This window comes from Corythoichthys intestinalis, chromosome 19 (assembly GCF_030265065.1).
Source record: "Corythoichthys intestinalis isolate RoL2023-P3 chromosome 19, ASM3026506v1, whole genome shotgun sequence".
Classification (NCBI taxonomy): Eukaryota; Metazoa; Chordata; class Actinopteri; order Syngnathiformes; family Syngnathidae; genus Corythoichthys; species Corythoichthys intestinalis.
The window spans coordinates 9,199,653-9,222,384 of record NC_080413.1 but is presented as its reverse complement, the minus strand read 5'-3'; the positions used below and the strand labels follow the sequence as shown (position 1 = coordinate 9,222,384).

Sequence of the window (22,732 nt, the reverse complement as noted above, 5' to 3'; positions counted from 1 at the left end):
TGAAAATCGGGTTGCTGATGACTGTAATGACTAACAGATCATTATAAATGGTGGCGTGGCATCGTTTAAACTTTAGACTGGAGCAGTTTTTGGGTGAAAGATACAGACTAGGGGATGATCGATTATTTAGGTAATCGATTAATCTATCGGATTAAGAACATTTAATCTGTTGCAGAATTATTTTAGGATATGTAAAACAAACAAGTGTTTATGCTTGCAATAATATTTATTTTGGCTTGCTAAAATGACACTTTCACAAGAGCATTAAATGCGAATACAAAATTAAATTTCTGAGCATTTCTTCAAACTGTGCAGAATTGCACTTACATTTCACAAGAGATATGAATGCATTTAGAAATAAAACGATTAAAAATAAAAATAATAAATGAGGATGTAAGTGCATAAAAGAACAACTGGCTAATTTGCATAGCAAAAGTCCACTAGCTTGTATTGCTATAAAATGCTAAAGATTTTTTTTTCTTTACAATGCTCTTACCAAATCATTCAAACACATATTTCCATAAAAATGCTAAATATACTTCTAATCTAAATAATGAATGCATAAACAAACATATAAGCTCAAACAATAACATAACTTATGTTGGTCCTAACAGGGAGCAGCTGGATTCAGCCATGTTGTAGACGAGTTTTGGCATATTCACTGTTGCCATTAGAGGGCCGTGTTTCCACCCAAATCAATCAGACTTAAATGGAGCACTTTCAAAACAAGTCATTACAATGTCACTCTAATTAAGCGAATACTCAAAGCAGCAAATTTTGATTCGAAGCTTTTTTTCTAATCGAATTACTCGAGTTAATCGATTAATCATTGCAGCACTAGGGGGTGAACTTTGTATTTTTACGTCAACTCTGCAGTTGCAAAATATAGATATGAAGGAAGTTGGGCTGATTTATTAACCTCTCAGGTTGATTTTGACAGTAATTACAAACAGATCCCCATAGATGGCAGTGTTACATAGCTTTGTATCTGAGATAAGCACAGCTTTTGAGCAAAAGATTAGGGCGTGAATCTTCGCTTTCCATGTCAATTCTGAGAATGCGAATGCACTCAACTACAAAATATTCAAATTTAACAGATTGAAAAACACTTTGTTTTTAAATATTTTGGAACAACTTCAGTTTCACTGCCGAGCCTCCCGGTCAAAATTGGACGGCTAGGTTAATGAGTTAATGTTAGTTCTACTTGCTGTAACACATTCAATCACCCTTCATGGTAAATCATAACTTGACACATTCATGATATGCTAACAAGGAAAACATCCCATTACACAGGCACTGATGCACACTGTCAACTCCATGTTTTACCCACAATCCACAGCACTGTTTGGCATTTTAATGTTCTTCACTCCGAGCTCAATGCATAGCGTGCGACGTCCTCAAAAGAACATGGTGTTAGTGGCAAGTGGCCATGTCAAAAAGAATGACATTTTCACAGTCACAGCTAGCTTGGCTCGCGGATTGGCTTCCCTCTGACCTTAGAGGCAGTGAATCACATTCTCACATATTCGCCATCTTCCAGTCCACTGCGGTGGCCCAGAAACACACATGAAAGCACACACACACACATACGGACACGTGTACACAAGACCTTCAGAAAGTCAAAGTGCAAGAAGCATCAATGTGAGTGCAGACATACGTTTTAGAGCAAGTCTTACATAAGAACAGCTTCATGCACACGGACGCTTACCAAGCTGTAGGCATGCGTCTATAAATGAAAATGGTTACGTAAGGGACACTTGTGTCCTTCGCCGTTTTTGCCTCATTTCTTCCCATTCAGTTTGCTTGGTGGATTATAGTCCTACCGTCATATATGGTCACAATTTTATGTTTAAATGGCCGTTTCAAGTATGGCTGACTTCCTAGGGATGTTTTGTGGTTCTTCTCTTGATTGATAACCCCACCAAAATGTACCTAGTTTTGGTGGGGCTACATTTTTGACCTAAGAGAGAAACAAAATGGACCAAAATGTCCTTTTCAAACAAAAATGTCAAGACTTCCTGTTCATTTTCATGGGTGGCTTCTTGAGACTTTTTGTGGGTCTCATCACGAATGCCATAAAGACAAAATTTGGTGATGCTACAGTAAATGAAACAGCCTTCAGAGGCTGGTTTTCAAAATAAAAATTGCCTTTTAAAACCAAATTGGCTCACTCCCTGTGCATTTTCGTGGGCGGCTTTTTGAGACTTTTTTGTAGGTCTCTTAATGAGTGCCATTCCTACCATATTTCATGTAGCTAAATGAACAACAAAACCTTAAAACTATAGTATTTTTCGGACAATTAGTCACATTTTTTTTTCATTCATTCATTTTCGGACTATAGGCGCACCTGACTAAAAGCTGCCACCCACCAAATCTGACACGAAAACAGCACTTGGTTATAGATAAGCTGCACCGGAGTATAAGCTGCAGCTGTTTTCACTGTATTATGGGATATTTACACGAAAAGATATTAACTGGTAACGCTTTATTTTAGAGCTGAAACGGTTCATCGATTAACCCGAGTATTCTATTAGAGAAAAATATTCAAATTAAATTTTGTTGCTTTGAGTATTCGTTTTATTAAAGTAGCGTTGTAATAGTTTATTTTGAAAGTGTTTGTATTTATTTTATTGATTAGGGTGGATACACTGCCCTCTGGTCTGCCTCTTTTCACATGGCTGAATCCAACTGCTCCCTGCTAAGACCAACGTAAGCTAAGTTTTGTTTGAGCTAATGTTTTTTTAATGCATTCATAATTTAGTTTATAGGTATATTTAGCCGTTTTTTGTGGGAATATGTGTCTGAACCATTTGTTAAGACCATTGTAAAAAAAAACTAGCATTTTATAGCATTTAAGCTAGCGGACTTTTTTATGTAAGTTAGCCAATTGTTCTTTTGTTGTACATGGATCCTCATTTAAAAAAAAAAAAATACCATTTGAAGCTCAGCTCAGGTATTTTAATTTTTCATGTTCCTTATCCGATTACTCGATTATTCGAACTAACTAGCCCATCGATTAATCGACTACTAAAATATTCGATAGCTGCAGCCCTACTTTATCTGACAGCAGCATCACAAGACTGTCATAAGACCAAATGAACCACCATGAAGCTTTGAACCAATTGGCTGCAAAGCTTCATTGCTTCAAGAAGCTTCATTTGGCCATCATTGCTCCCTTGGAGAAGACACTCAAACTCTTCTGCCACCTGCTGTCAACACTGTTGTCGTCCAACATGCCTCCTAGCATGCATTTCTGCGCTACAGATGTAAATAACAATCAAATTTTATGTTCTGTGATAATTATTTCTTCAATTACTGTTCCAGTTATTTCATTAACTGCTAGTTATGGTATTTGGTTGCCCTTTGTTTGACAGTGGTGCCATAAGACCATCAAACTTATGACATGACACTGCCATGAGCATTAATGAATGCTTATGACAGATGTCCTTTTGTGCCATCCGGCAAATGATCTCACTTTTGAATGGATGTAAAAAGATCCAAGGTGGACATAAATGGAGTTAGTGACATTATTTGCCGGATGACACTTAATGACATCTGTCATAAGGATATATTCATGCCCATGATAATGTCACGTCATAATTATGGCAGTCTTATGACGCTACTGTCAAAGTGTTACCTATTAACCCAAATAAATCAACACATAAGCCACACTGGACTATAAACCGAAGAATTCAAAATGAGGGCAAAAAGTTGCGGCTTATAGTCCGAAAATTACGGTAATTTGGCCAGGGGTGCGACTTATATGTGAAATTATTAACACATTATTAGATCATTTCACATGTTGTTTTCACACTGAAACCACATGAGGGCGCTCAAGGCCTGTGTTTCAACATTGGCGGTAACTTATAAAAACAACTGAGAAGGGCTGAACAAAATGGTCCCGAAAAGAAAATCATAATGTGCAGATTACAAACTGCAAGTAGTAAAATATGATGCTGAAAACGGTCATCGAGCAGCAGAAAAAAAGTTTGGAGTTAGCGAGAAACTTGGAAGGGACAGGCGAAATGCGCAGGTTACTCTTACTGAAATGAAAAAAAACAAGATGACTTTCAAGATGACATGTCTGTTCTCGGTGTTGGATTTTATCGAATAAATTTCCCCCTCAAAATGCGACTTATACACCAGTGTGACTTATATGTTTTTTTTTCCCTCTTCATGGTGCATTTTTTGGCTAGTGCGACTTGTACTCTGAAAAATATGGTACCTTTTCAAAACAAAATGGCTGACTTCCTGTATGTTTTCAGGCATTGCTATTTAAACCAGTTTGAAATAAATTCCTACCTAATTTCATGCCGTTTAATGAATTTGGCTTTAAGGCTGACTTTTCCACACACACACAAAAAAAGCCAAAATTAGCATAAAATTGTCATTTCAAACCAAAACGGCCAACTCCCTTTGTGTTTACACAGTGGTACCTCTATTTACAAAATTAATTGGTTCCTGAAGTTGTTTCGTGAACTGAAAAATGTGTAAGTAGAGACATGCTTACCATGTAAATGCCCTAATCCGTTCCAAGCCACCCAAAACTCAAGACATAAATCTTTTATAAAGCATAAAAATGCATCAAAACATGTAACAAATATATGTTACAATTAAATTATTGCGCAATGATCATAAAATGAAAGTTGTGAATCATGTAAAAAAAAAAAAAAAAAAAAAAAAGAAAAAAGGTAATACACTCATCTAAATCTGTCGGAACACCATGGACAAATGAAGAGGACGCTGAGATACACACATGCACATACAGGAGCGGTCCCTCTTGGCCAATTCGATGCCAGGGATCCTAGGCACTAGCCAATGGCAAAGCAGATATAAGTATGTTACGTTTAGTAAACTCTAGAAGCTAGTGTATTTTTGCCTTTCGTATCCTGAAATTTCTTAACAAGAGGCAATATTTTCCATTTGAGGTGTGTCATAACCTGAAAATTCTGTATGTAGAGACGTTCGTAAGTAGAAGTACCACTGTAATAGTTATATCGCCATATTGTGAGATAATCTTTATCCGTGAGCCTTTTTTATCGCGTGAGGTACCCAGAAGTTCCAACCCCTAGCCGATACCAATACCTGCGTTTTAAGGCCGTATCAGGGCACCTACCGATACTAGTATCGGTTTCGTTGCTACGTTAGTCACGTAAAGCTGTTGGAACAGCCCAAGGGGTGGATGAAGAGGACTCTCGGATACACACATACACATACAGTAGAGGTCCCTCTTAGCCAATTAGATGCCAGGAAGATGATAGGCGATGACCAATGGCAGAGCAGCTTTAAGTATGTTATGTTCAGTAAACTCAGAGCTTCGAGTAGCATCTCACACTGTACTTTTGCCTCTCGTATCCTGAAATTTATTTCCGAACAAGAGGCAATATTTTCCCGTTGAGGCGTGTCGTAACCTGAAATTCAGTTCGTAGAGACGTTTGTAAGTCGCACTGTTCTTTTTCAAACCAAAATGGCTGACTTTCTGTATTTTTTCAGGCATGGCTATTTAAACCTGTTTGAAAGACATTCCTACTTAATTTCACACCGTTTATTGAGATTGGCTTTAAGGCTGACTTTTCCACAAAGAAAAACTAGCCAAAATTAGCAAGAAATTGCCGTTTCAAGCCAAAACTGCTATCTTCCTTCGCGTTTTTATGTCTTCTTGAGATTTGTCTGCCTGTCAACTCACGGAAACGTTGCTCGTTGAATTAAAACCAAACTCCCCAAGGTTTTACTCTCAACCTCGATGTAAATTCTGCCTTGTTTTTGACCCGTACTCTGCCGTAATCATTTATCCGCTTCAATGACAGCACTTAGCTGTGAGCTCACGCACCGAATTGATTCCATAATGTGACGGCAGAATGAAGGTTGTCCAACTGATGATTTCACTCATCATCGCAGACAAAAGCCAATCTTCCCTTTGGAGGTCGTAAAAAGTCGAGTCTCATCACACAGCGGGCTTTGTGCTGGAGGGGACTCGCGGCAATCCAAAGATGGATCCTTGCTGTTATTATCATAGTCGCATCTTAATGGAAAGCAACAGTTGTTCCGAACCCCTGCTGCGAACTGATACACTCGAAAGCTGGTGTAATTCAAAGTCACGTTTTTATGGTTGTTGAATAAGAAATGCTCATATATTGAAATGGTCTTGCTAATGCATATAACAATACCTATTCTAGGCCTGAACAATATATCGTTTAAACATCGTCATTGCAATATGCGCAATGGTCACATCGCAGAATGTGCAATTGTTTTTTGTTTTTTTTTAACATGTTAACTTCTGTTACACTTCGTAAAAGCGGCAAGTGTGCAGATTCTGGATCACTTTATATACAGCAAGCCTGGATTAAACAGCATGATATAAATTAGGGATGTCCCTGATCCTATCACGTGATCGGAAATAAGGCAAATCATGCCATTTTTCAGAGGATCGGAATCAGGTGAACAGGATCGAGTATGTAATTTTTTAAAAATTATGCTGTATACAGGTAGTCCCCGGGTTACGACATACCCGAATTATGCGATTTCTACTATACGACTCTCGAGTCTCGTCCGCCGTTTTGTGTCCAGTCGCATAAACGGTACCTTATTGTACCTCACAGTATGTTATTTTTTCAATTTAATTATTAATATGACATATTATGTCATAATTAAACATGAAGTTGTTCAGTTTTACAGATATCAAATACGGCAACTCTGCTAAAGCTTTTTACTTCCTCCGCTTTTGACAATTTGTAAAGCTGTAGCACATGTATACAATAAAACACTTGACACAAAACAAAACATCCATCTAGACTGCTCAATATGGAAATTTAGTAGATTAAATTAGCCTAATTTGCCTAACAAAAATCATCTAGCTTAAATGCTACGAAAGCCAACGTATTTACAATTCTCATTGCAAACTGTGGCTGTAAACTTAGTTACAAATGCATACTAGGGCTGTCAAACGATTAAAATTTTGAATCGAGTGCTTAAAAATTAATTAATCGTAATTAATCGCAATTCAAACCATCTATAAAATATGCCATATTTTTCTGTAAATTATTGTTGGAATGGAAAGATAAGACAAGACGGATATATACATTCAACATACTGTATATAAGTACTGTATTTGTTTATTATAACAATAAATCAACAAGATGGCATTAACATTAACATTCTGTTAAAGCGATCCATGGATAGAAAGACTTGTCGTTCTTAAAAGATAAATGTTAGTACAAGTTATAAAAATTTTATATTAAAACCCCTCTTAATGTTTTCGTTTTAATAAAATTTGTAAAATTTTCAGTCAAAAAAATAAACTAGTAGCTCGCCATTGTTGATGTCTATCATTACACAATGCTCATGGTGCTTAAACCCATAAAATCAGTCGCACCCAAGCGCCAGCACAGGGAGACAAAAAACACAAGTAACAAGTGGACATGACACTGTGCTGTCATTTTAATCTGTTTTAGCGGGGCATGTGCGTTAATGGCGTCAAATATTTTAACGTGATTAATTAAAAAAAATAATTACCACCCAGTAACGTGATAATTTTGACAGCCCTAATGCATACACAAACATATATTAGTGGAAAAAACTTACAGCCTTATGTGGGCCAAACCACGTACGGCGTGACCCGGGGACTACCTGTTACATGTTAATTCTGCAATCGTTCCAATATCGTTCAGGCCTATCCCAAACATTGCTATTCAAATTATGTGATGAAAATTCTTCTAGTTTTAATATCGCAATATAATGTCGCAATATATCGCAAGCCCCCCAAAAATCGCAGTGATAGGTTTTAAAGATGTCCGATCACGTCATTTTCAAAGTATCGGAATCGGCAAAAAAATATCGGACATGCCTATTTAAAAAAAAAATATATATATATATATATATATATATATTTTTTTTTTTAATTAAATCGTTTTCTAATTGTATTTAACGTTATCAAATCAAATCAAATTTATTTATATAGCCCAGCCTTTAAAGCCTTTTTTTAATTGGCTAAAGCCTTACAATCCCTCTCTCAACGATTAAAAATATTGTGGGAAGCAATGTGGGGAAGAAAGGAAGTAGTAGTAGTTGATCTTTTTGTTAACACCCTATTTTAGTTCCCAACGCTGAGAAGATATATCAATTGGTACCATTACGCACAGTCACGGTTGCACTTCCCATCATGCATTTGGGCAGAAGTTAAATGGCTGCAGTATCATTTACTGAAAGCTCATAAAAATCCACTAGAGGGCAATATTTAGTCACAATATACAAAGTCATATTATCCTTTAAGAATTACAAGTCTTTCTATCCGTGGATCCCTCTCACAGAAAGAATGTTAATAATGTAAATGCCATCTTGAGGATTTATTGTCATAATAAACAAATACAGTACTTATGTACCGTATGTTGATGTTGAATGTATATATTCGTCCGAGTTTTATTCATTTTTTTCTTAATGCATTGCATTGCCAAAATGTATATGACCAGGAAAAATTATCGGGAATGATTGGAATTGAATCGGGAACACAAAAAAAACCAAACAATCAGATCGGGAAATATCGGGATCGGCAGATACTCAAACTAAAACGATCGGGATCGGATCGGGAGCAAAAAAACATGATCGGAAAAACCCGAATAGTTTTTTCCAATACCGTTCAGGCCTAACCTATTGTAGAAAATCCTGTATCCAATCCCTAACAAAGGTATAGAAGAGCGAGTCAGATATCAAATACAATGCAAATACAAACCAAACACGAAGAACCAAAGGAGTGGCCTCGATGGTTTTTCATTGTGGCTTCCGTCCCGAGAGAATAATCCAGGTCACTCTCTGGATGCTATGTTGATTCATAATGTAAAACAGTAGACCTGTTCTGCTGTCGCTGGCAGAAAACCGTCTTGGCTGGAAACACCGGATTGCTTGACACCGGATCTGTTTGCGTTTCATTCAGTATCTATCAGTGCCAAAGCTTGGATAAATGTAATAAATGTATCACGATTTAAAGCCTTCGGAGGTGTTATGTCACCTGCTTTGGCTGTGTTGACGCTGACGTAACATGGGAAGAGTAGAAAACCAGAAAGTGATATGAAGGAATCTCAGTATACTGCTTGGAAGACCACGTTTTATCATTATGGTTAATTGACAAACCCTCATGATTCAGTTATTTTACAAAATATTGGTTAGCAACCAGAAATCTGCCCGGACAGGCCACAGCTCTTCCGTGACCTTAACAAATTTTGACCATTGATGGTGAAAGACGTCCAATCCATTTTGTCAGGGAAGGTGATGAATGCTTCTAGAGAACCTCCATTTGTCGAAATGGATTAGATGTCTATAGCCATCAATAGCACTAAAACATGATCATTCACTTACCGCTCCCCCAGTTCGGAATGGATTAGACGTCTATCACTGTCAACAGCAACCAATATATTAATTGAACAATTCCACAAACTGACGACACTTTTCAGCAAAAAATGGATGAACCACGAGACAAGTACAGTATGTGTGTGTTCGGAATCGAATGGTCACTCGAAGCGGCGACCCAGTTGGCCAAAAACTGCCAGCTTCTTATCACTTTGTCGTATTTTTGGTTGGTGCACTTCATCATTTATTGTGTACAAATGTTTGCTGTGAGTCCGACTTATTTACGTGTCACACTTCAAGTATATGAAGAATGAAGTAGGGCTGCAGCTATCGAATATTTTAGTAATCGAGTAATCGACTAAAAATTCTATCGATTAATCGAGTAATCGGATAAAACAAATATATTTTTAGGTGAAGAGCAATTATAAATATACATAAGAAAACAAGACATTTCATCTAATCTTGAACCATTTTCAGTCAATCAATGTCTTTATTTTCAATGTATATTGTTGAAAACAGCCAACAATTGCATCTCAGATGTAAATAGAATTTAAAAAAATACTAATTCACTGCTTTCACTCAAAAAAACCTTTAGATCTTGTTAAAAAAAAAAAATATATATATATATATACAGCATGTACCTAAAAATGCCGTTACGCTTGATAACACACATCACTTAAAAGTTAGGATTTTTTTCCTACGTGTTTCAATTGAATTTCTATTTGTGTCAAGCCATTTTTAAGTTCTAGTTAAGTTTTAAGTTAGTCTAAAGTGTAAGTCCGTATAGGATTTTGAGTTTTTGCAGTGTTCAAAATAAATGTATGATACAGGCTGTATTGGAGCACATTAGGGACCAGTCCTACTTGGTGTTTTATCCAGCAATGACTACTGAGCTAAAATTGATAGTTAGCATTATTGAGTTTTTATTTTACATCCTCATCACTCCACAACGCTATGTTATGTTAAAGCCTGTATTCAAGACACATTAGCCACGCATCGACAGTGGTCATAATTAATAGAAACCTAGCCCTCCGCAGGGCTAACGTTACGTGAGCTAGTGACAGTAACGTTAATCTTTATTTATTAGGGCTTAGCGCTCTACTGCTTTAAGATGGCTGCTGTTTACTAACGCGGCCGAGTCTGTCATTTCGCGTGTAGTTCAACATACATGTGATCTTTATGAGACTCATCATACGCTACCTGCTACCAATGTAGCATCGTGCGGGCTAGTATTTAACAACGTCGGCGTCGTTTGTAGCGGCTGTCGGTTGCAGTAAGGTTTTTTTTTTTTTTTTTTTTTTTTGCTTCTTCCTTTACGCACGTGACATCAGCGCGTTGTCCCGCATTATAAGTAGTCCGAGCAAAACATGATGCTTAGAGCTGTCAAAATAAACGATTACTCGAGGTGAATAAAATTACTCTGATCAGTTTTTAAACTCGAGTTACTCGAGTTGCTCGAGTATTCGTTTCAGCTCTAGAATAAAGCACAGATTTGGTGTGAACAGAGACAGACAGTTCACACTGATTGAGAGTGCCTCGGTGCTTTTATGATAACGTTAACATCAAGGCTTCCAACGCAGTTTGTGAAATTCCTTAGTCGCCAGAAATCTGCTATGGCTTCCCACTGGCTGTTTGTAGGACACGGCAAACAAATCGGGCTGGAGGGTTTTGCAGACCTCGGACAAAACGCTGGACGCAGTGCTCGACGCCAGTTTGGAGCGAGCCGCTACAGCTTACTGGTTTCCACCCGAGGCTAGAACTTTCTATGCGGCATCAAAAGTTGGACAGACCGCCTCAAAACAATGTTCTGCGCCGCCTACGCCTCAATATTTGTATGATCAACATTTATTCAATGTTGATGAGCTGAAGATCCACATTCAAGCGTTCTTCTATCTTGCATTATTTTTTTTCTCCGTTAAACTAGACAAAAGCAAGTCAACAAGCATGCCCCAAAACCATACAAACATAACGCCATACCCCTCTAGTGGCTTGGCAGTGAATTACAGAGCAACGCGTCACCTGGACGGAGAACCATCGAATGTCAAATGACGCCGTAGTCGCTGCGCCGTCACCGCAACGCGGGAGTATAACTCAGGCTTTATAGGTAACTGAGACACTATTATGGAGGAAGATTTTGGTAGCCAGTTGTTGGTTCCTTTTTTTTTCTTCTTTTTTTTCAAACATTGACACCTTTTTAAAACGATATCTCGATTCTGGCAGGAGCATATCGATAACCTTTTGGGATACAAAGTATCACGACATATCACCATTTCGATATTTTGTCACACCCCTACTCCTAGCCTTCCAACTTCAAATGGATTCAACATCTATCGCAGTCCAAAGCAACCAATGAGTTGCCTGAGAGTGTTGTTTTTACGGTTTGCTCCAAATCGAGCCTGGTGTCCGACTGTCGGGCCAAGCAAAGAGCGGGCACAGAAGCGGCATTATTGCGGTGCCGTGGGTCCAAGCCAAGAAGAGGAACAATAGCTCCTGTGTGAGTGTGTGGCAGCCCCTGGAGCATCCCAACAGCTGAGAGATAGGAGGTGGGACTGTCTGAATGGCACGTAAACGGGCGGTCCGCATCGCAAGCCACCTTTTTCTCACCACCTCCACTCTATCTTCCAGCTCCAGCGAGTAACAAGAAAACATTCTCTTTTAAGGGGGCGATAGTTAAAAAGAGACTGGCGAAGGATCAGAGCTATGTCAACAAAGATGAGAGGTCCAAAGGCCTCAGCAGGAGTCGTGCCAAAGCTCTTCTATCGCACGGCCTCGAGGGAAAAAAATGCAACAAAAGCGGCATGAGAACAACAAACTGAGTCCAAACTTTCCTCATAGTCGACTCGGGAAGCACTGCTGTAGTTGTTGTGAAACCCAATCCTATAGCCGAGTCACGTGACCGTTTCGGATGCCACCGTTCCTAGGTGATAATGTGAACAGCTGCAAAAGGGGCCTTGAGTCTATTTTGCACATAGCTGCTTTCATCATGCTACTTTACTACAGCGTGTTGTCATGTTAAATGTACAACCAGCACGCGCTATCGTTAAAGACTTTGCTAGCCCTTTTCGCATGAAGAAAAAGCTTTCTTTTTAAGCCTCAACACAATCATAAACCCTGAGTTGCGTAGTTCATTGGCTGCTACTGACGGCGATAGACGTCCAATCCATTTGGACTTGGAGGTCTGGCGGCGATCAGTCATTGTTGGCATTCTGTCGCCGTCAATGGCAGCCAATGCGTTAGTTTGATAGCATTTTTCCTTGCTTGAGTGATTCCATTTTTTTGTCCAATCAGCTTTCAGCCTCTACATTGCCAGGCCAATGTAATCTGCCAAGGGCCTTCAGGATCGGCATTGCTGGCCTTTGTAACTTAAGTTTAACCAATCAAATATTCTTTCATTCAATGATATCACTATTTTTCTGTTTTCTGATTGGACGGTCAAAACATGACTCAATACCACCATTTGTGACTTGAAAAGCACACCTGTAGCAGTCCGCATGAATTATACATAATTGAGACATCATTTCTGGTATGTATGAGTCAATTTATTAATATTTTGTGTAGGGCTGTCAAAATTATCGCGTTAACGGGCGGTAATTAATTTTTTTAACTCATGCGCGGAACGACCCACTCGTGCATTGCCGCGAACAGACTACAATGGCGCCGTTTTAAGTTTATTGAGAGCTAAGAGGCAGAGACAAGCAAGTGGAGTGGAATGGACACGGGCATTCATTGGAGCCGCGCTATTTATTAGTATAAGCTTTGGCATCTCTTCCACAACAATTATAACTATTGTGGCGAGCAACATGGGGAAGAATGACAGGAGATGATCTTTTTCTTATCACCCTGTATTGTACACAACGCAGAGAAGATATACCATTTGAAACCGCCACTTGACAGTCATGGTTGCCCAACTTCCCATCATGCATTTGGGCAGTTAAGAACAGTTAAGTCGCTACAGTATCATTTAGTGAAAGCACAACAAAAATAGTATTCCTATCCCTCAAAAAAAAAAATACGTTCACAAAAAGAAAAGCGCTAAATGCAAAGACAACTGGCATTCCCAATCAAAATAGCCATGTAAAATAATACTCAGACTTTGGTCAAACTCTATTCAAACATTTCGTTTAGCTCAACAAATACACAATATACAAACTATCAAAATTACTATAACTTGTACTCAAATTTATCTTTTAAGAATTACAAGTCTTTCTATCCGTGGATCCCTTTCACAGAAAGAATGTTTATAATGTTAATGCCATCTTGTTGATTTATTATTATAAAAAAGAAATACAGTACTTATGTACAGTATGTAGAATGCATACATCCGTCTTTTTTTTATCTTTCCATTTGAACAATAATTTACAGAAAAATACGGCATATTTTAAAGATGGTTTGAATTGCGATTAATTACGATTAATTAATTTTTAAGCGGTGATTAACTTGATAACTAGTTTTGTGTTGTTAAAACTCCTAAACTGTGCTCAATCTACAAGATTCTTGAGAGAAACTTACATCCATCAACTAGCAAGCTGAGATTCAAACTCAAAACCTCAGAACAGTGAGCCATTCTTGCTTACCTGCAAAAATAACTTAAAAACCCTATTGTTTTTCCAAACTTTTTTACGATACGTTTAATGATACCACCCTAATGCCTAACCACAACAACCCCTCATGGTATCTAATGTACTTTTACCCCCAATGAATGTAATCCCATCATCTTTAAACTAGATTTCCTCACTCAATGACACTGGTTACCCACTCTTGCACTAGCACTTCAAGTAGTACAAAGAGGGTTTCAAATTTCACCAAGCATGATCTTTTTTTTTCTTCTTCTCCTCTTTTTCCACTGTGCTTGAAGAAGAAGCCTCCCCCTCCCCCATTATACAGCAACTGCAGGCAGGGCTGATAGACCCCATCCATCCTCTCCAGTGGGCAAATTAAATCACGTCGCCTTCCAGCCCGACCGTTTGCTTAAGCAGGGAGCCCCAAAACGTCACACGCACATGTGATATTATGTCAGCTTTGTGCTCTTAATAGTCAATATTTGTTCTGCCACTAATGTGATGTTGTGCAGGGCCAACATGTCAAGAGGCTGCTGCCCAGATGTGGGGCACGCTGCAGTGCAATTAGTGACATCAGCACGGAATTTAACTTTAGCAATAATTAATGTGTTTCCCCCCTTTTTTTTTTTACACATAAAATTCATTCATGCTTCAAGGTGGACCAGGCAGTACAGGCTTCTAAAGTTACGACGTGTTTCAGGTTGCATGCTGGAGAAACACCTTTAAACGTGACACAGAAATGCAGGCAGTGTGGAAAAATACCTGTTTAGTTCGAAAAAAATCCCTCTTATTCACGTCTTCTTTTTTTTTATTTTCTATCCATCCTCATTTGGTTGTTGAGCATGCCGCCGTATGCAAGCATGTAAATCTCCGGTTTGTGTCCATGACTGACTCTCGTATCAAATGTGCTCTTGTGTGCAAGAGGAGGCAGCGGAGGAGGAACGGGCCACTTTTCTTCTAAAGTGGATTCCTTCGTTGTAAAAATTAGAGAATTACGCACAAAACGGGGCTGGTAAAGCTATCATCAGCACGTGCGGTATCGAAATGATACATTCAAGTATTACGCATGCGCTTGGCTGTCCGCGTTTAGTATTAGCGTGTAAAAAAGCAGGAATTTGCCGGTGAGTGTACCCATAAAAGTGGATACAATGGTATGGACCACTCTATTGTTAGGGCGCCAAAGCGTCCTATGCAACCGAGCTAGTGTGGGAGGTAAATAAACCTGCGCGAAATATACATACGTCAATTATTGTTTAAAGTATGAGAAATGAATGTTACGTAAGGTATTCATTAATTGAACTTTTTATATATTTTTAAAAATCATTAAATTCAATCAGTTAAAATGCTTGCATTTGTTACATATTAAGTTTCGTAAATAAATTAATAAAAAATATTAGTATGTGAAAACAATTATCGTCATTTTTCATAGTACTGTACAAAAATTATAGCCAGCCTAATGTCCGTTTATATTTACTGTATTACTTTGTATTTTATTTTTCGTTAATGAAATAGGAATTTAACTATCTTATACGATATTTGTTTTATTTTATTATATTTTGTTTTATTAAAACAATAAAATATAAAAACGGAAGTGACGTACTACCTCGCTTCCTGCCGGGGAAAGCGAAGCAAAACATCCAAGATGTCCACCGCCGTATCTTCCCTCGTTTCGTATGGCAGCGATTCCGATTCGGAAAATGAGTCCCAATCTGGCACGAGCCCCGAAAAATCGGACTCTACAGATCCGGACGCAACGGCTCATCTTAAACCTTTAAAGTCCGCGCCGACTATGGCGTTAGCACTTCTGAATTCTGCTCCCGAAGTCGCCGTGAAGGTAAGCGACTGCAGCTAGTTTGCTAACTATAGTAGCGAGAACTAGAATACTGATAAAGCTTTTGCTGCGGTTTGCGTTAATGTCAGTTGGTATGTGATTTTTTTTTATATTAATTATATCGTTTATTTACGTGGAATAACTTTATAATATACTAACTTGTAATATATATTAGCGAAACCTTGACAAGCTACATGCTAAATAGGCATGTACAGTGGAAATAGTTCCTATATAAGAATCAGAAATGTAAATAATTGTCATTGCAATTTTAAACTTGAAATACGAATCGATGACAATAATTAAATGGGTTTGAATTTTAAATTTGCCTTAGCTTTTTTTTTTTTTTTTTTTACTTTTTGTAAACTAGCTTTTAAGTTTTTGCATTTTAACTCAGTGACTGTTTTGACAATAGACGCCCAATTCTTTTACAATGGGAGGACTAGCTGCGAATGCTCATGTTTCCATGCCATTGACGATGCTAGACGTCCATTTCATTTGGACTGGGAGGAGCCCAAGTCCATGCATTGCATGTCTTCACTTTGTCAGTGGTAGCCAATGAATTAAAACTAAAAATGTTTGATCATTATCAAAATGTTGCCATTTTTTAAAAATGAATTCTGTGCATCCTCATATAGGAGTCTGTTGAGACTGGCGTACATCTTGACCCTTCCGTGAAAGAAGTCAACTATAACCCGACATATGAAACCATGTTTGCTCCAGAGGTAAGTTTGCTCTAAAAGGCAGCTAATGGCTGTATTAGAGGGCAGCTGAAGAGCTTTTCGGATGAGCGTTCTACTCTGTTAAATTAGCCTGAATGCATCATTCGCTGTCTCAAAACTCACATTACCAAAACATTTTTTAAATTGACCGCGTCGTTTTTGAGTTGCTGCAATAGCAACACCTTAGCAACAAGGGATGCGCATCGCTGCCAGTAGCTATCTGATGATGTAATTTTCCCAAGACCTCGCCAGCACACCACGCTAGCCCCGCCATATATTGCAAACATTTTCTGGGCTTTACTCGCGAGATTAGTCATGCCATCTCAATGTGTAGCGATGAATTGCTCTCACGAAGGCACGAGACTATGGGTGGCCCAAAAAAAAACACTCTTCTACAAGGATTTGGGCATCTTTTGCAGAGTCAAGAAGAAGAATATCTTCCAGGGTCCTCGATCACGTCTTTGTTTACAACATTTCAGCGATGATGTTAGGGTGTGCTAGGAAGTGGACCCCAAAGAGAATAACTGTGCTAGTATGCAACATTTATTTAATTTCGCACGAGGCTCTGAGCAGCACACGTGCATGCCGGGTCGTAGCTGTCAAAAGTTGACCGGCGGTCAATCAGGCGATGATACAGTTCGGCATGAGGCACAGGGAATTCTGGGATTGAACAAGAAGTCAAATTAGCCGGGTGTGATACAATATGAGAAGTACCTAAATGCTGGACATGACTGACGGGTATGCCGAAAGTGTTGGTCTGGTGAAAAGCAGCAACGCCAAGCAGACTTATGAAGGCGGCTGATTGTGATGGGTCTCAGCTGTCATCATTCCCCTGTCTGGCCTCCAGCCTACAATCATGGAGCCCTAACAGACTAGTCTTGGAGGATACACCGTAAATGGACCCATACTGACAATTTGATACATTTATTACTTGGTCGCGACCTGTTTTTTGTTGTTGTTGTTGTTGCTTGCCTGTCATAACACAGCTGACAGGTTGTCTATTCATGTCAATTTGATAGAATTAATACTAGATCTATATAACTACTCGTCATTTTTTTGCTATTACTGATAATTATATCACACAATGACTGCGGAAAGAAAGGTTCAGAGAGAAATCACGATGCTAGATGCCTACCACTCTTTCGTGATGAGTGTCGCGCTCCCAACTGTCGTCATCACCAACGTCTGCTATGCCGAATAAATCGTCGTCATCAGACGCCTCAGGTTCAAACATATCGGGATTAATTGTAGATTATCTTTCCTGGGAGCAGGCATGAAAATCCCTCACCTTTGGGCGAAATTCGCCGTTTTGAAGTCAAAAAGGATGACCTACAAGAATTGTGTGTGGGGGTGGGGGGGGGGTTCAAAAAAGCGCACCAGAGTGCCCAAAACATTAACTTATTTCAACGAAATAAAGGAAGGTACACTGTTGTGTCCTGTCTCTTCAATGCCAAGCTTGGCTGCACGTCTGCCGTGAATGAAAACCTAAAGCGCCGTCACCCAGTTGTAATTTTGGAAGACGACAGGAGAGAATGTCAAGCTGGCAGAATTTCAAGCCAGTCCATCTGACTAACTCGCGACATGTTTTATTGAAGTTGCTAAGCCTATCGCGATATGTAATGGCTCAATTTATCGCACGGTAAATAAAATTGAGGGCTTTAATTTTTACGGCTGCCTTTTATCGTCACGTGCGTGCGTGTACACGTGCGTGTTGATGGCATATGAGACTCCACTTCCTTTCACAGATATTTATTGGCCATCAAACATGCCGTAGAATTAAAGTTCAGACATAAACAATAAAGAAACACATCTGTAGGTAACCCAGTAAACGTTAGCATTGCTACATTGAGGCTAATAGGGAAAAAAAGACCTACTTTAGCTTGGTATGCATATAAAACATTGTCAGTCTTCTCCAAAACGCAAACTTGCGATTAAAAGGTGACACTTCAAGTTCAAACATGAAAAATTCCTGGTTAACAGCATTTTCAAACGAAAAAAAAAAAGAAAAAAATTGATTACTGACACCACATGCAATGACAAAAAGAGCTTTTTTTGCAGAGTGTAAAGCTTACTGTTGGCGGTTTAGCGAACATACTTCCGGTGAACATTTAAAATTAAAAGCACGTCATGTTCGGCATATAAATAACGATTTCTGGAGGACATACTTCAGAATTCAGATTCTACACTAAGAATAGTTGTAAAATAAGACCCTTCATGAAAAATCTGATTGGCAATGATCATAATACTATTATACATAATAGTATACTACAATATTAATGCTCGATATTTTTTTTAATAATTGTTTTAAATCATGTTGGAAAGGCGAAGTCAGTATTCTGAATCTGTTTACATTCCATTCTTTTGCACTAGTTAATGCTATCAGCATTTGACCTCATTGTTTATTTGTCATTTATTGATGTTATTTATGTGTTTATTTGTACTTTAATAAAGAATTAAAGTGTTCCAAAATTTGTGAATTACCGCAATAAGCATAGTCAAAAATTTCATTGCTAAATTAGTTAAAAAAAAAAAAAAAAAAAAAAAAAAAAAGGGGGCGGGGGGATAATTAGATTAGTCAACTAATCGTAAAACTAGTCTGGTGACTAATCAGGGAAAAAAAATTGTCGTTTGGGACAGCCCTAGTTGTACAGTGTACCGGAGCATATTCCCTCCACACCCTTCTCACCTTTTTAAGCCCTGACCCATTTTCATGCCTGGAGTGCACAAAACCTAAAAAATAAAAATTTAAAAACGCAAATTATCCTCGCAGTTACGCGTTAAAAATTATATGGTTGTTTTGACGAACTCGTCCAAAGTTTATATTGGTAAAATTACACCGAATTCCGAAAAGGTCTTCAGCTGCTCTTTAAAGTTCTGTTTTATAATGTTATGGCAATTTTTGTATGATGTTTTTATCGGTATTATCTAGGGGTGTGACAAAATATCGAAATGGTGATATATCGTAATACTTTATATCCCAAAAGGTTATCGATATGCTCCTACCAAGAATCACGGTATCATTTTAAAAAGGTGTCAATGTTAAAAAATAAATATTAAAAAAAAATGGAACCAACAGATTATTATCAAAATCTTCCACCATAATAAAAAAAAAAAAACGTAGCAAAAAGTATGCAATAACCAGTCTCTGACGAGCACTCACTCAGACATTTTATCATGTAGAACAAACTCAGATAAAAAGCTTGAAAAAAATAATGAATTAGTTCAAAAGTGCAACTCTTTAGCATTCAGAAACACAAAATGAATAAAAAACATTGTGGTGGTCAGTAAATGTTAATTCTATTTTATGTTTTATATTTTATGTTAATTCAGGCAGGTAATTTTGGGCCATTTAAGGTCTTACTGGAACAGTGATTTAACCACAGCCATCTCCCCAGTTCCTTTGCCTGACATGCAGCCCAATATCATCAAGGACTGAGGGAATTTTGATGTCTTCTTCAGGCATTCATCTTTGTAAATCTCACCGGAACGGCACCAAACAAAAATTCCATCATCACCTTGTCAAGAGTCAAGAATCTGCATTAGACAAGGTGATGATGCCGGAACTTTTGTTTGGTGCCGTTCCAGTGAGATTTACAAAGATGATTGCCTGAAGAAGACATCCAAATTCCCTCAGTCCTTGATGATATTGTGCTGCATGTCAGGCAAAGGCACTGGGGAGATGGCTGTGGTTAAATCACTGTTCCAGTGAGACCTTAAATGGCCCAAAATTACCTGCCTGGCATTGAATGCCAATGACAGCCATAGACGTTCAATCCGTTTGAGGTGGGAGGGATGGCAGCGAATGAACGAATGTTCATTCGCTGCCACCCTCCCAGTTCAAATGGATTGGACGTCTACTAGTGATAAACTAATTCCAATTCACACTAGAAGCTTGTTTTTCTGCTAATTAGTTGTTAGTAGAATATCCTAGAATGAGTTCCTGACCAATGTATCGATAATCGTTGTATCGTCAGATCATCGTTATCGTGAGCTTTGTATCGCATATCGTATCGTGAGGTACCAAGAGGTTCCCACTCCTAGTATTATCGCAATGTTACTACAATTCCAAAACATTCATGAATAGCATTAAAATAAACTTGATTTTGAATGAACAAATCATGTAATTCCTTCTTAGTTTGGACCAGAAAACCCCTTCCAAACCCAACAGATGGCCGCCCCGAGGAACATGTTATCTGGCTACGCCGAACCAGCTCACGTCAACGACTTCATGTTCGAACAACAGAGGAGGACCTTTTCGTCACTTGGTAGGCTTTTTCACTTTGTAATCAACATTTTCTATCAATTTGTTTAAGCTAAACATTCCTTTCATCTCTCTAAAGGTTATGCTTTAGATCCGTCTGTAGACACGAACCAAGTAACCGGCAGTAGTTACATCGGTGCAGTGGACGAGGCGGAGAAAAATCAAGGTAAACTACGGTGAATTTATGAGTATTTTGTGTTATGGGATTTTGCTCTGAATTGTTTTGATATTTTTCTTCCTTCAGGATTGACCGTTTTTGAGAGCGCTTACAAACGGACAGAAAAAAGGAAAAAGGTCAAGGGCGGCGACGCGGGAGATATTGATAATTACCTTGGACCGTGGGCGAAATACGTCGACGAGCAATCTGTGGCAAAACCCACCGAGGTAACACACCCGTTTCTGTTATCATTGTCAAAAAAGGTTACATTGTTACTTTGTGATTATTAACACTAGAACTACCAAGGGTGCATCAGTTGATACAAATAACTTTTGTAACCAGAGAAGGATCATCTGACCCTAATCAGCATATCTTTTGTGAGCACTATGGTCCTCATTAGTAATTCCCATTCACACTCGCAAAACCACTGGGTTGTTAGCAGTTAGCAGATTGAGTGTTTGCAGGGCAGGGGTGCCTTGGCTGATGGGAAAGGGTAAACTGGTGTTATTCTAGCTGGCCTGTTGTCACATTCAAGCCCAGAAGACAGGTTGTGGTGAAAAAGCCACCATAAAACAGACCAAACTACTGACAGGACGTGACTTTTCTTCAGTTTTATCCTCTATGTAAACCAAATTAAACATACTACCGTAATTTCCCGAATATAACGCGCACTTTTTTTCCCCAAAATCAACTTGTAAAATCATGGTGCGCATTATAAACGGGTACATGGATGGAGACAGAAATATATATATATTACATATATATATATAAACTGATTTTTTTTTTTTTTTATTGACACGGCCACGTTGTGTTGAAGAAACGTATGCAGCGACCAGTTGCTGACCATTACGGTACGTGACATTACCATTTTGTTTCGGTAATACTTCACTCTAATCGGCCGAATGATTTCGTCTGTGTTAAATTCTGCTTTTTCACTCTTCATAAAGCACAGAATTTAGTTTCTTGAACTCATTTGAATCGACGTTTATTGCAGCTCCGCAACTCGGACCATGACAAACGTAACAACACAGACTTCCTGTGCGAGTCCGTCAACTATATCTGTCCCTCGGGAAACTCAAACCCAAATAACAATAGTTCCTATTGTTACTGTCGTGTTGACAGCGATGAGCTCTCACGGCTTTCCGACTTATGTTCTCACTTTCATTTTACCGTATCAATTCATGGAAGGAACATTTATTCATCCTGATGAAACGAGCACGTTTTACAGCAGCCTTTAAAAGAAAAGTCACATCTGTTTTGTTTTCTCCTAGATTCTGGTAAGTTGGAGAAGTTGTCAATGCTTGTGCTGTGTTTCACCAGTCAGTAAAATGACATTTGTATATCTGTACACAACCTCTGTTTTCTTGTATTCTTCTATTTATTGGTGCTAAAATTAAGGCGCGCGTTATAAACGGGTACAATAATTTTCCCTAGATTTTACAAGTAATTTTGGGGTGCGCATTATACACGGGTGCACCTTATATTCAGGAAATTACGGTAGTCAAGTTTTCTTTTTTTTTTTTAAACTTCATACACTGAACCATACTGTGGTCAGACTTACAGTATGTCTCACATATACTGTCCTAGTATGTGTGTGTAAACTGTATGGAGACAGAAAGTTGCCATTGGATGGTTGTCTGAGGCAATGAACACCTTTTGATGCCATTTTCTCTCCCCTTTCCAAATAGGCTTGTCCAGTTGGACAAAACAGTTGTTGCTTGTCGGACAGTGGACCGCTCAGGCAGGCAATCGGGTGGACAACTTTTTTACATATTCCAAAAGCTTCACTTTGCCCACAGTACAAAGGACGGTGTAATAAAAAACAAAACATTTTTTATGTGGTGACATCTGACACTTCACCCTTTT

General features: G+C 38.5%; 2 protein-coding genes across 3 annotated transcripts in view; one reads left to right on the top strand and one right to left on the bottom strand.

Moving 5' to 3' along the window:
* The window catches only part of wasf1 (WASP family member 1), a 75,207-nt gene extending 60,246 nt beyond the window's left edge, over nucleotides 1-14,961 (bottom strand). The window contains exon 1 of one of the 2 annotated variants that reach the window (XM_057822614.1): nucleotides 14,661-14,961. The gene's annotated coding sequence lies outside the window, so the exon portion shown is untranslated. The remainder of the gene's footprint in view (nucleotides 1-14,660) is intronic. The other variant, XM_057822613.1, reaches the window with a different exon arrangement.
* Nucleotides 14,962-15,504: 543 nt separating this feature from the next.
* The window catches only part of cdc40 (cell division cycle 40 homolog (S. cerevisiae)), a 28,479-nt gene continuing 21,251 nt past the window's right edge, over nucleotides 15,505-22,732 (top strand). The window contains exons 1-5 of the mRNA XM_057822611.1: nucleotides 15,505-15,732; nucleotides 16,365-16,451; nucleotides 20,584-20,713; nucleotides 20,789-20,875; nucleotides 20,954-21,093. Of these exons, the coding sequence (XP_057678594.1) occupies nucleotides 15,541-15,732; nucleotides 16,365-16,451; nucleotides 20,584-20,713; nucleotides 20,789-20,875; nucleotides 20,954-21,093 (636 nt within the window). The 5' untranslated portion in view covers nucleotides 15,505-15,540. The remainder of the gene's footprint in view (nucleotides 15,733-16,364; nucleotides 16,452-20,583; nucleotides 20,714-20,788; nucleotides 20,876-20,953; nucleotides 21,094-22,732) is intronic.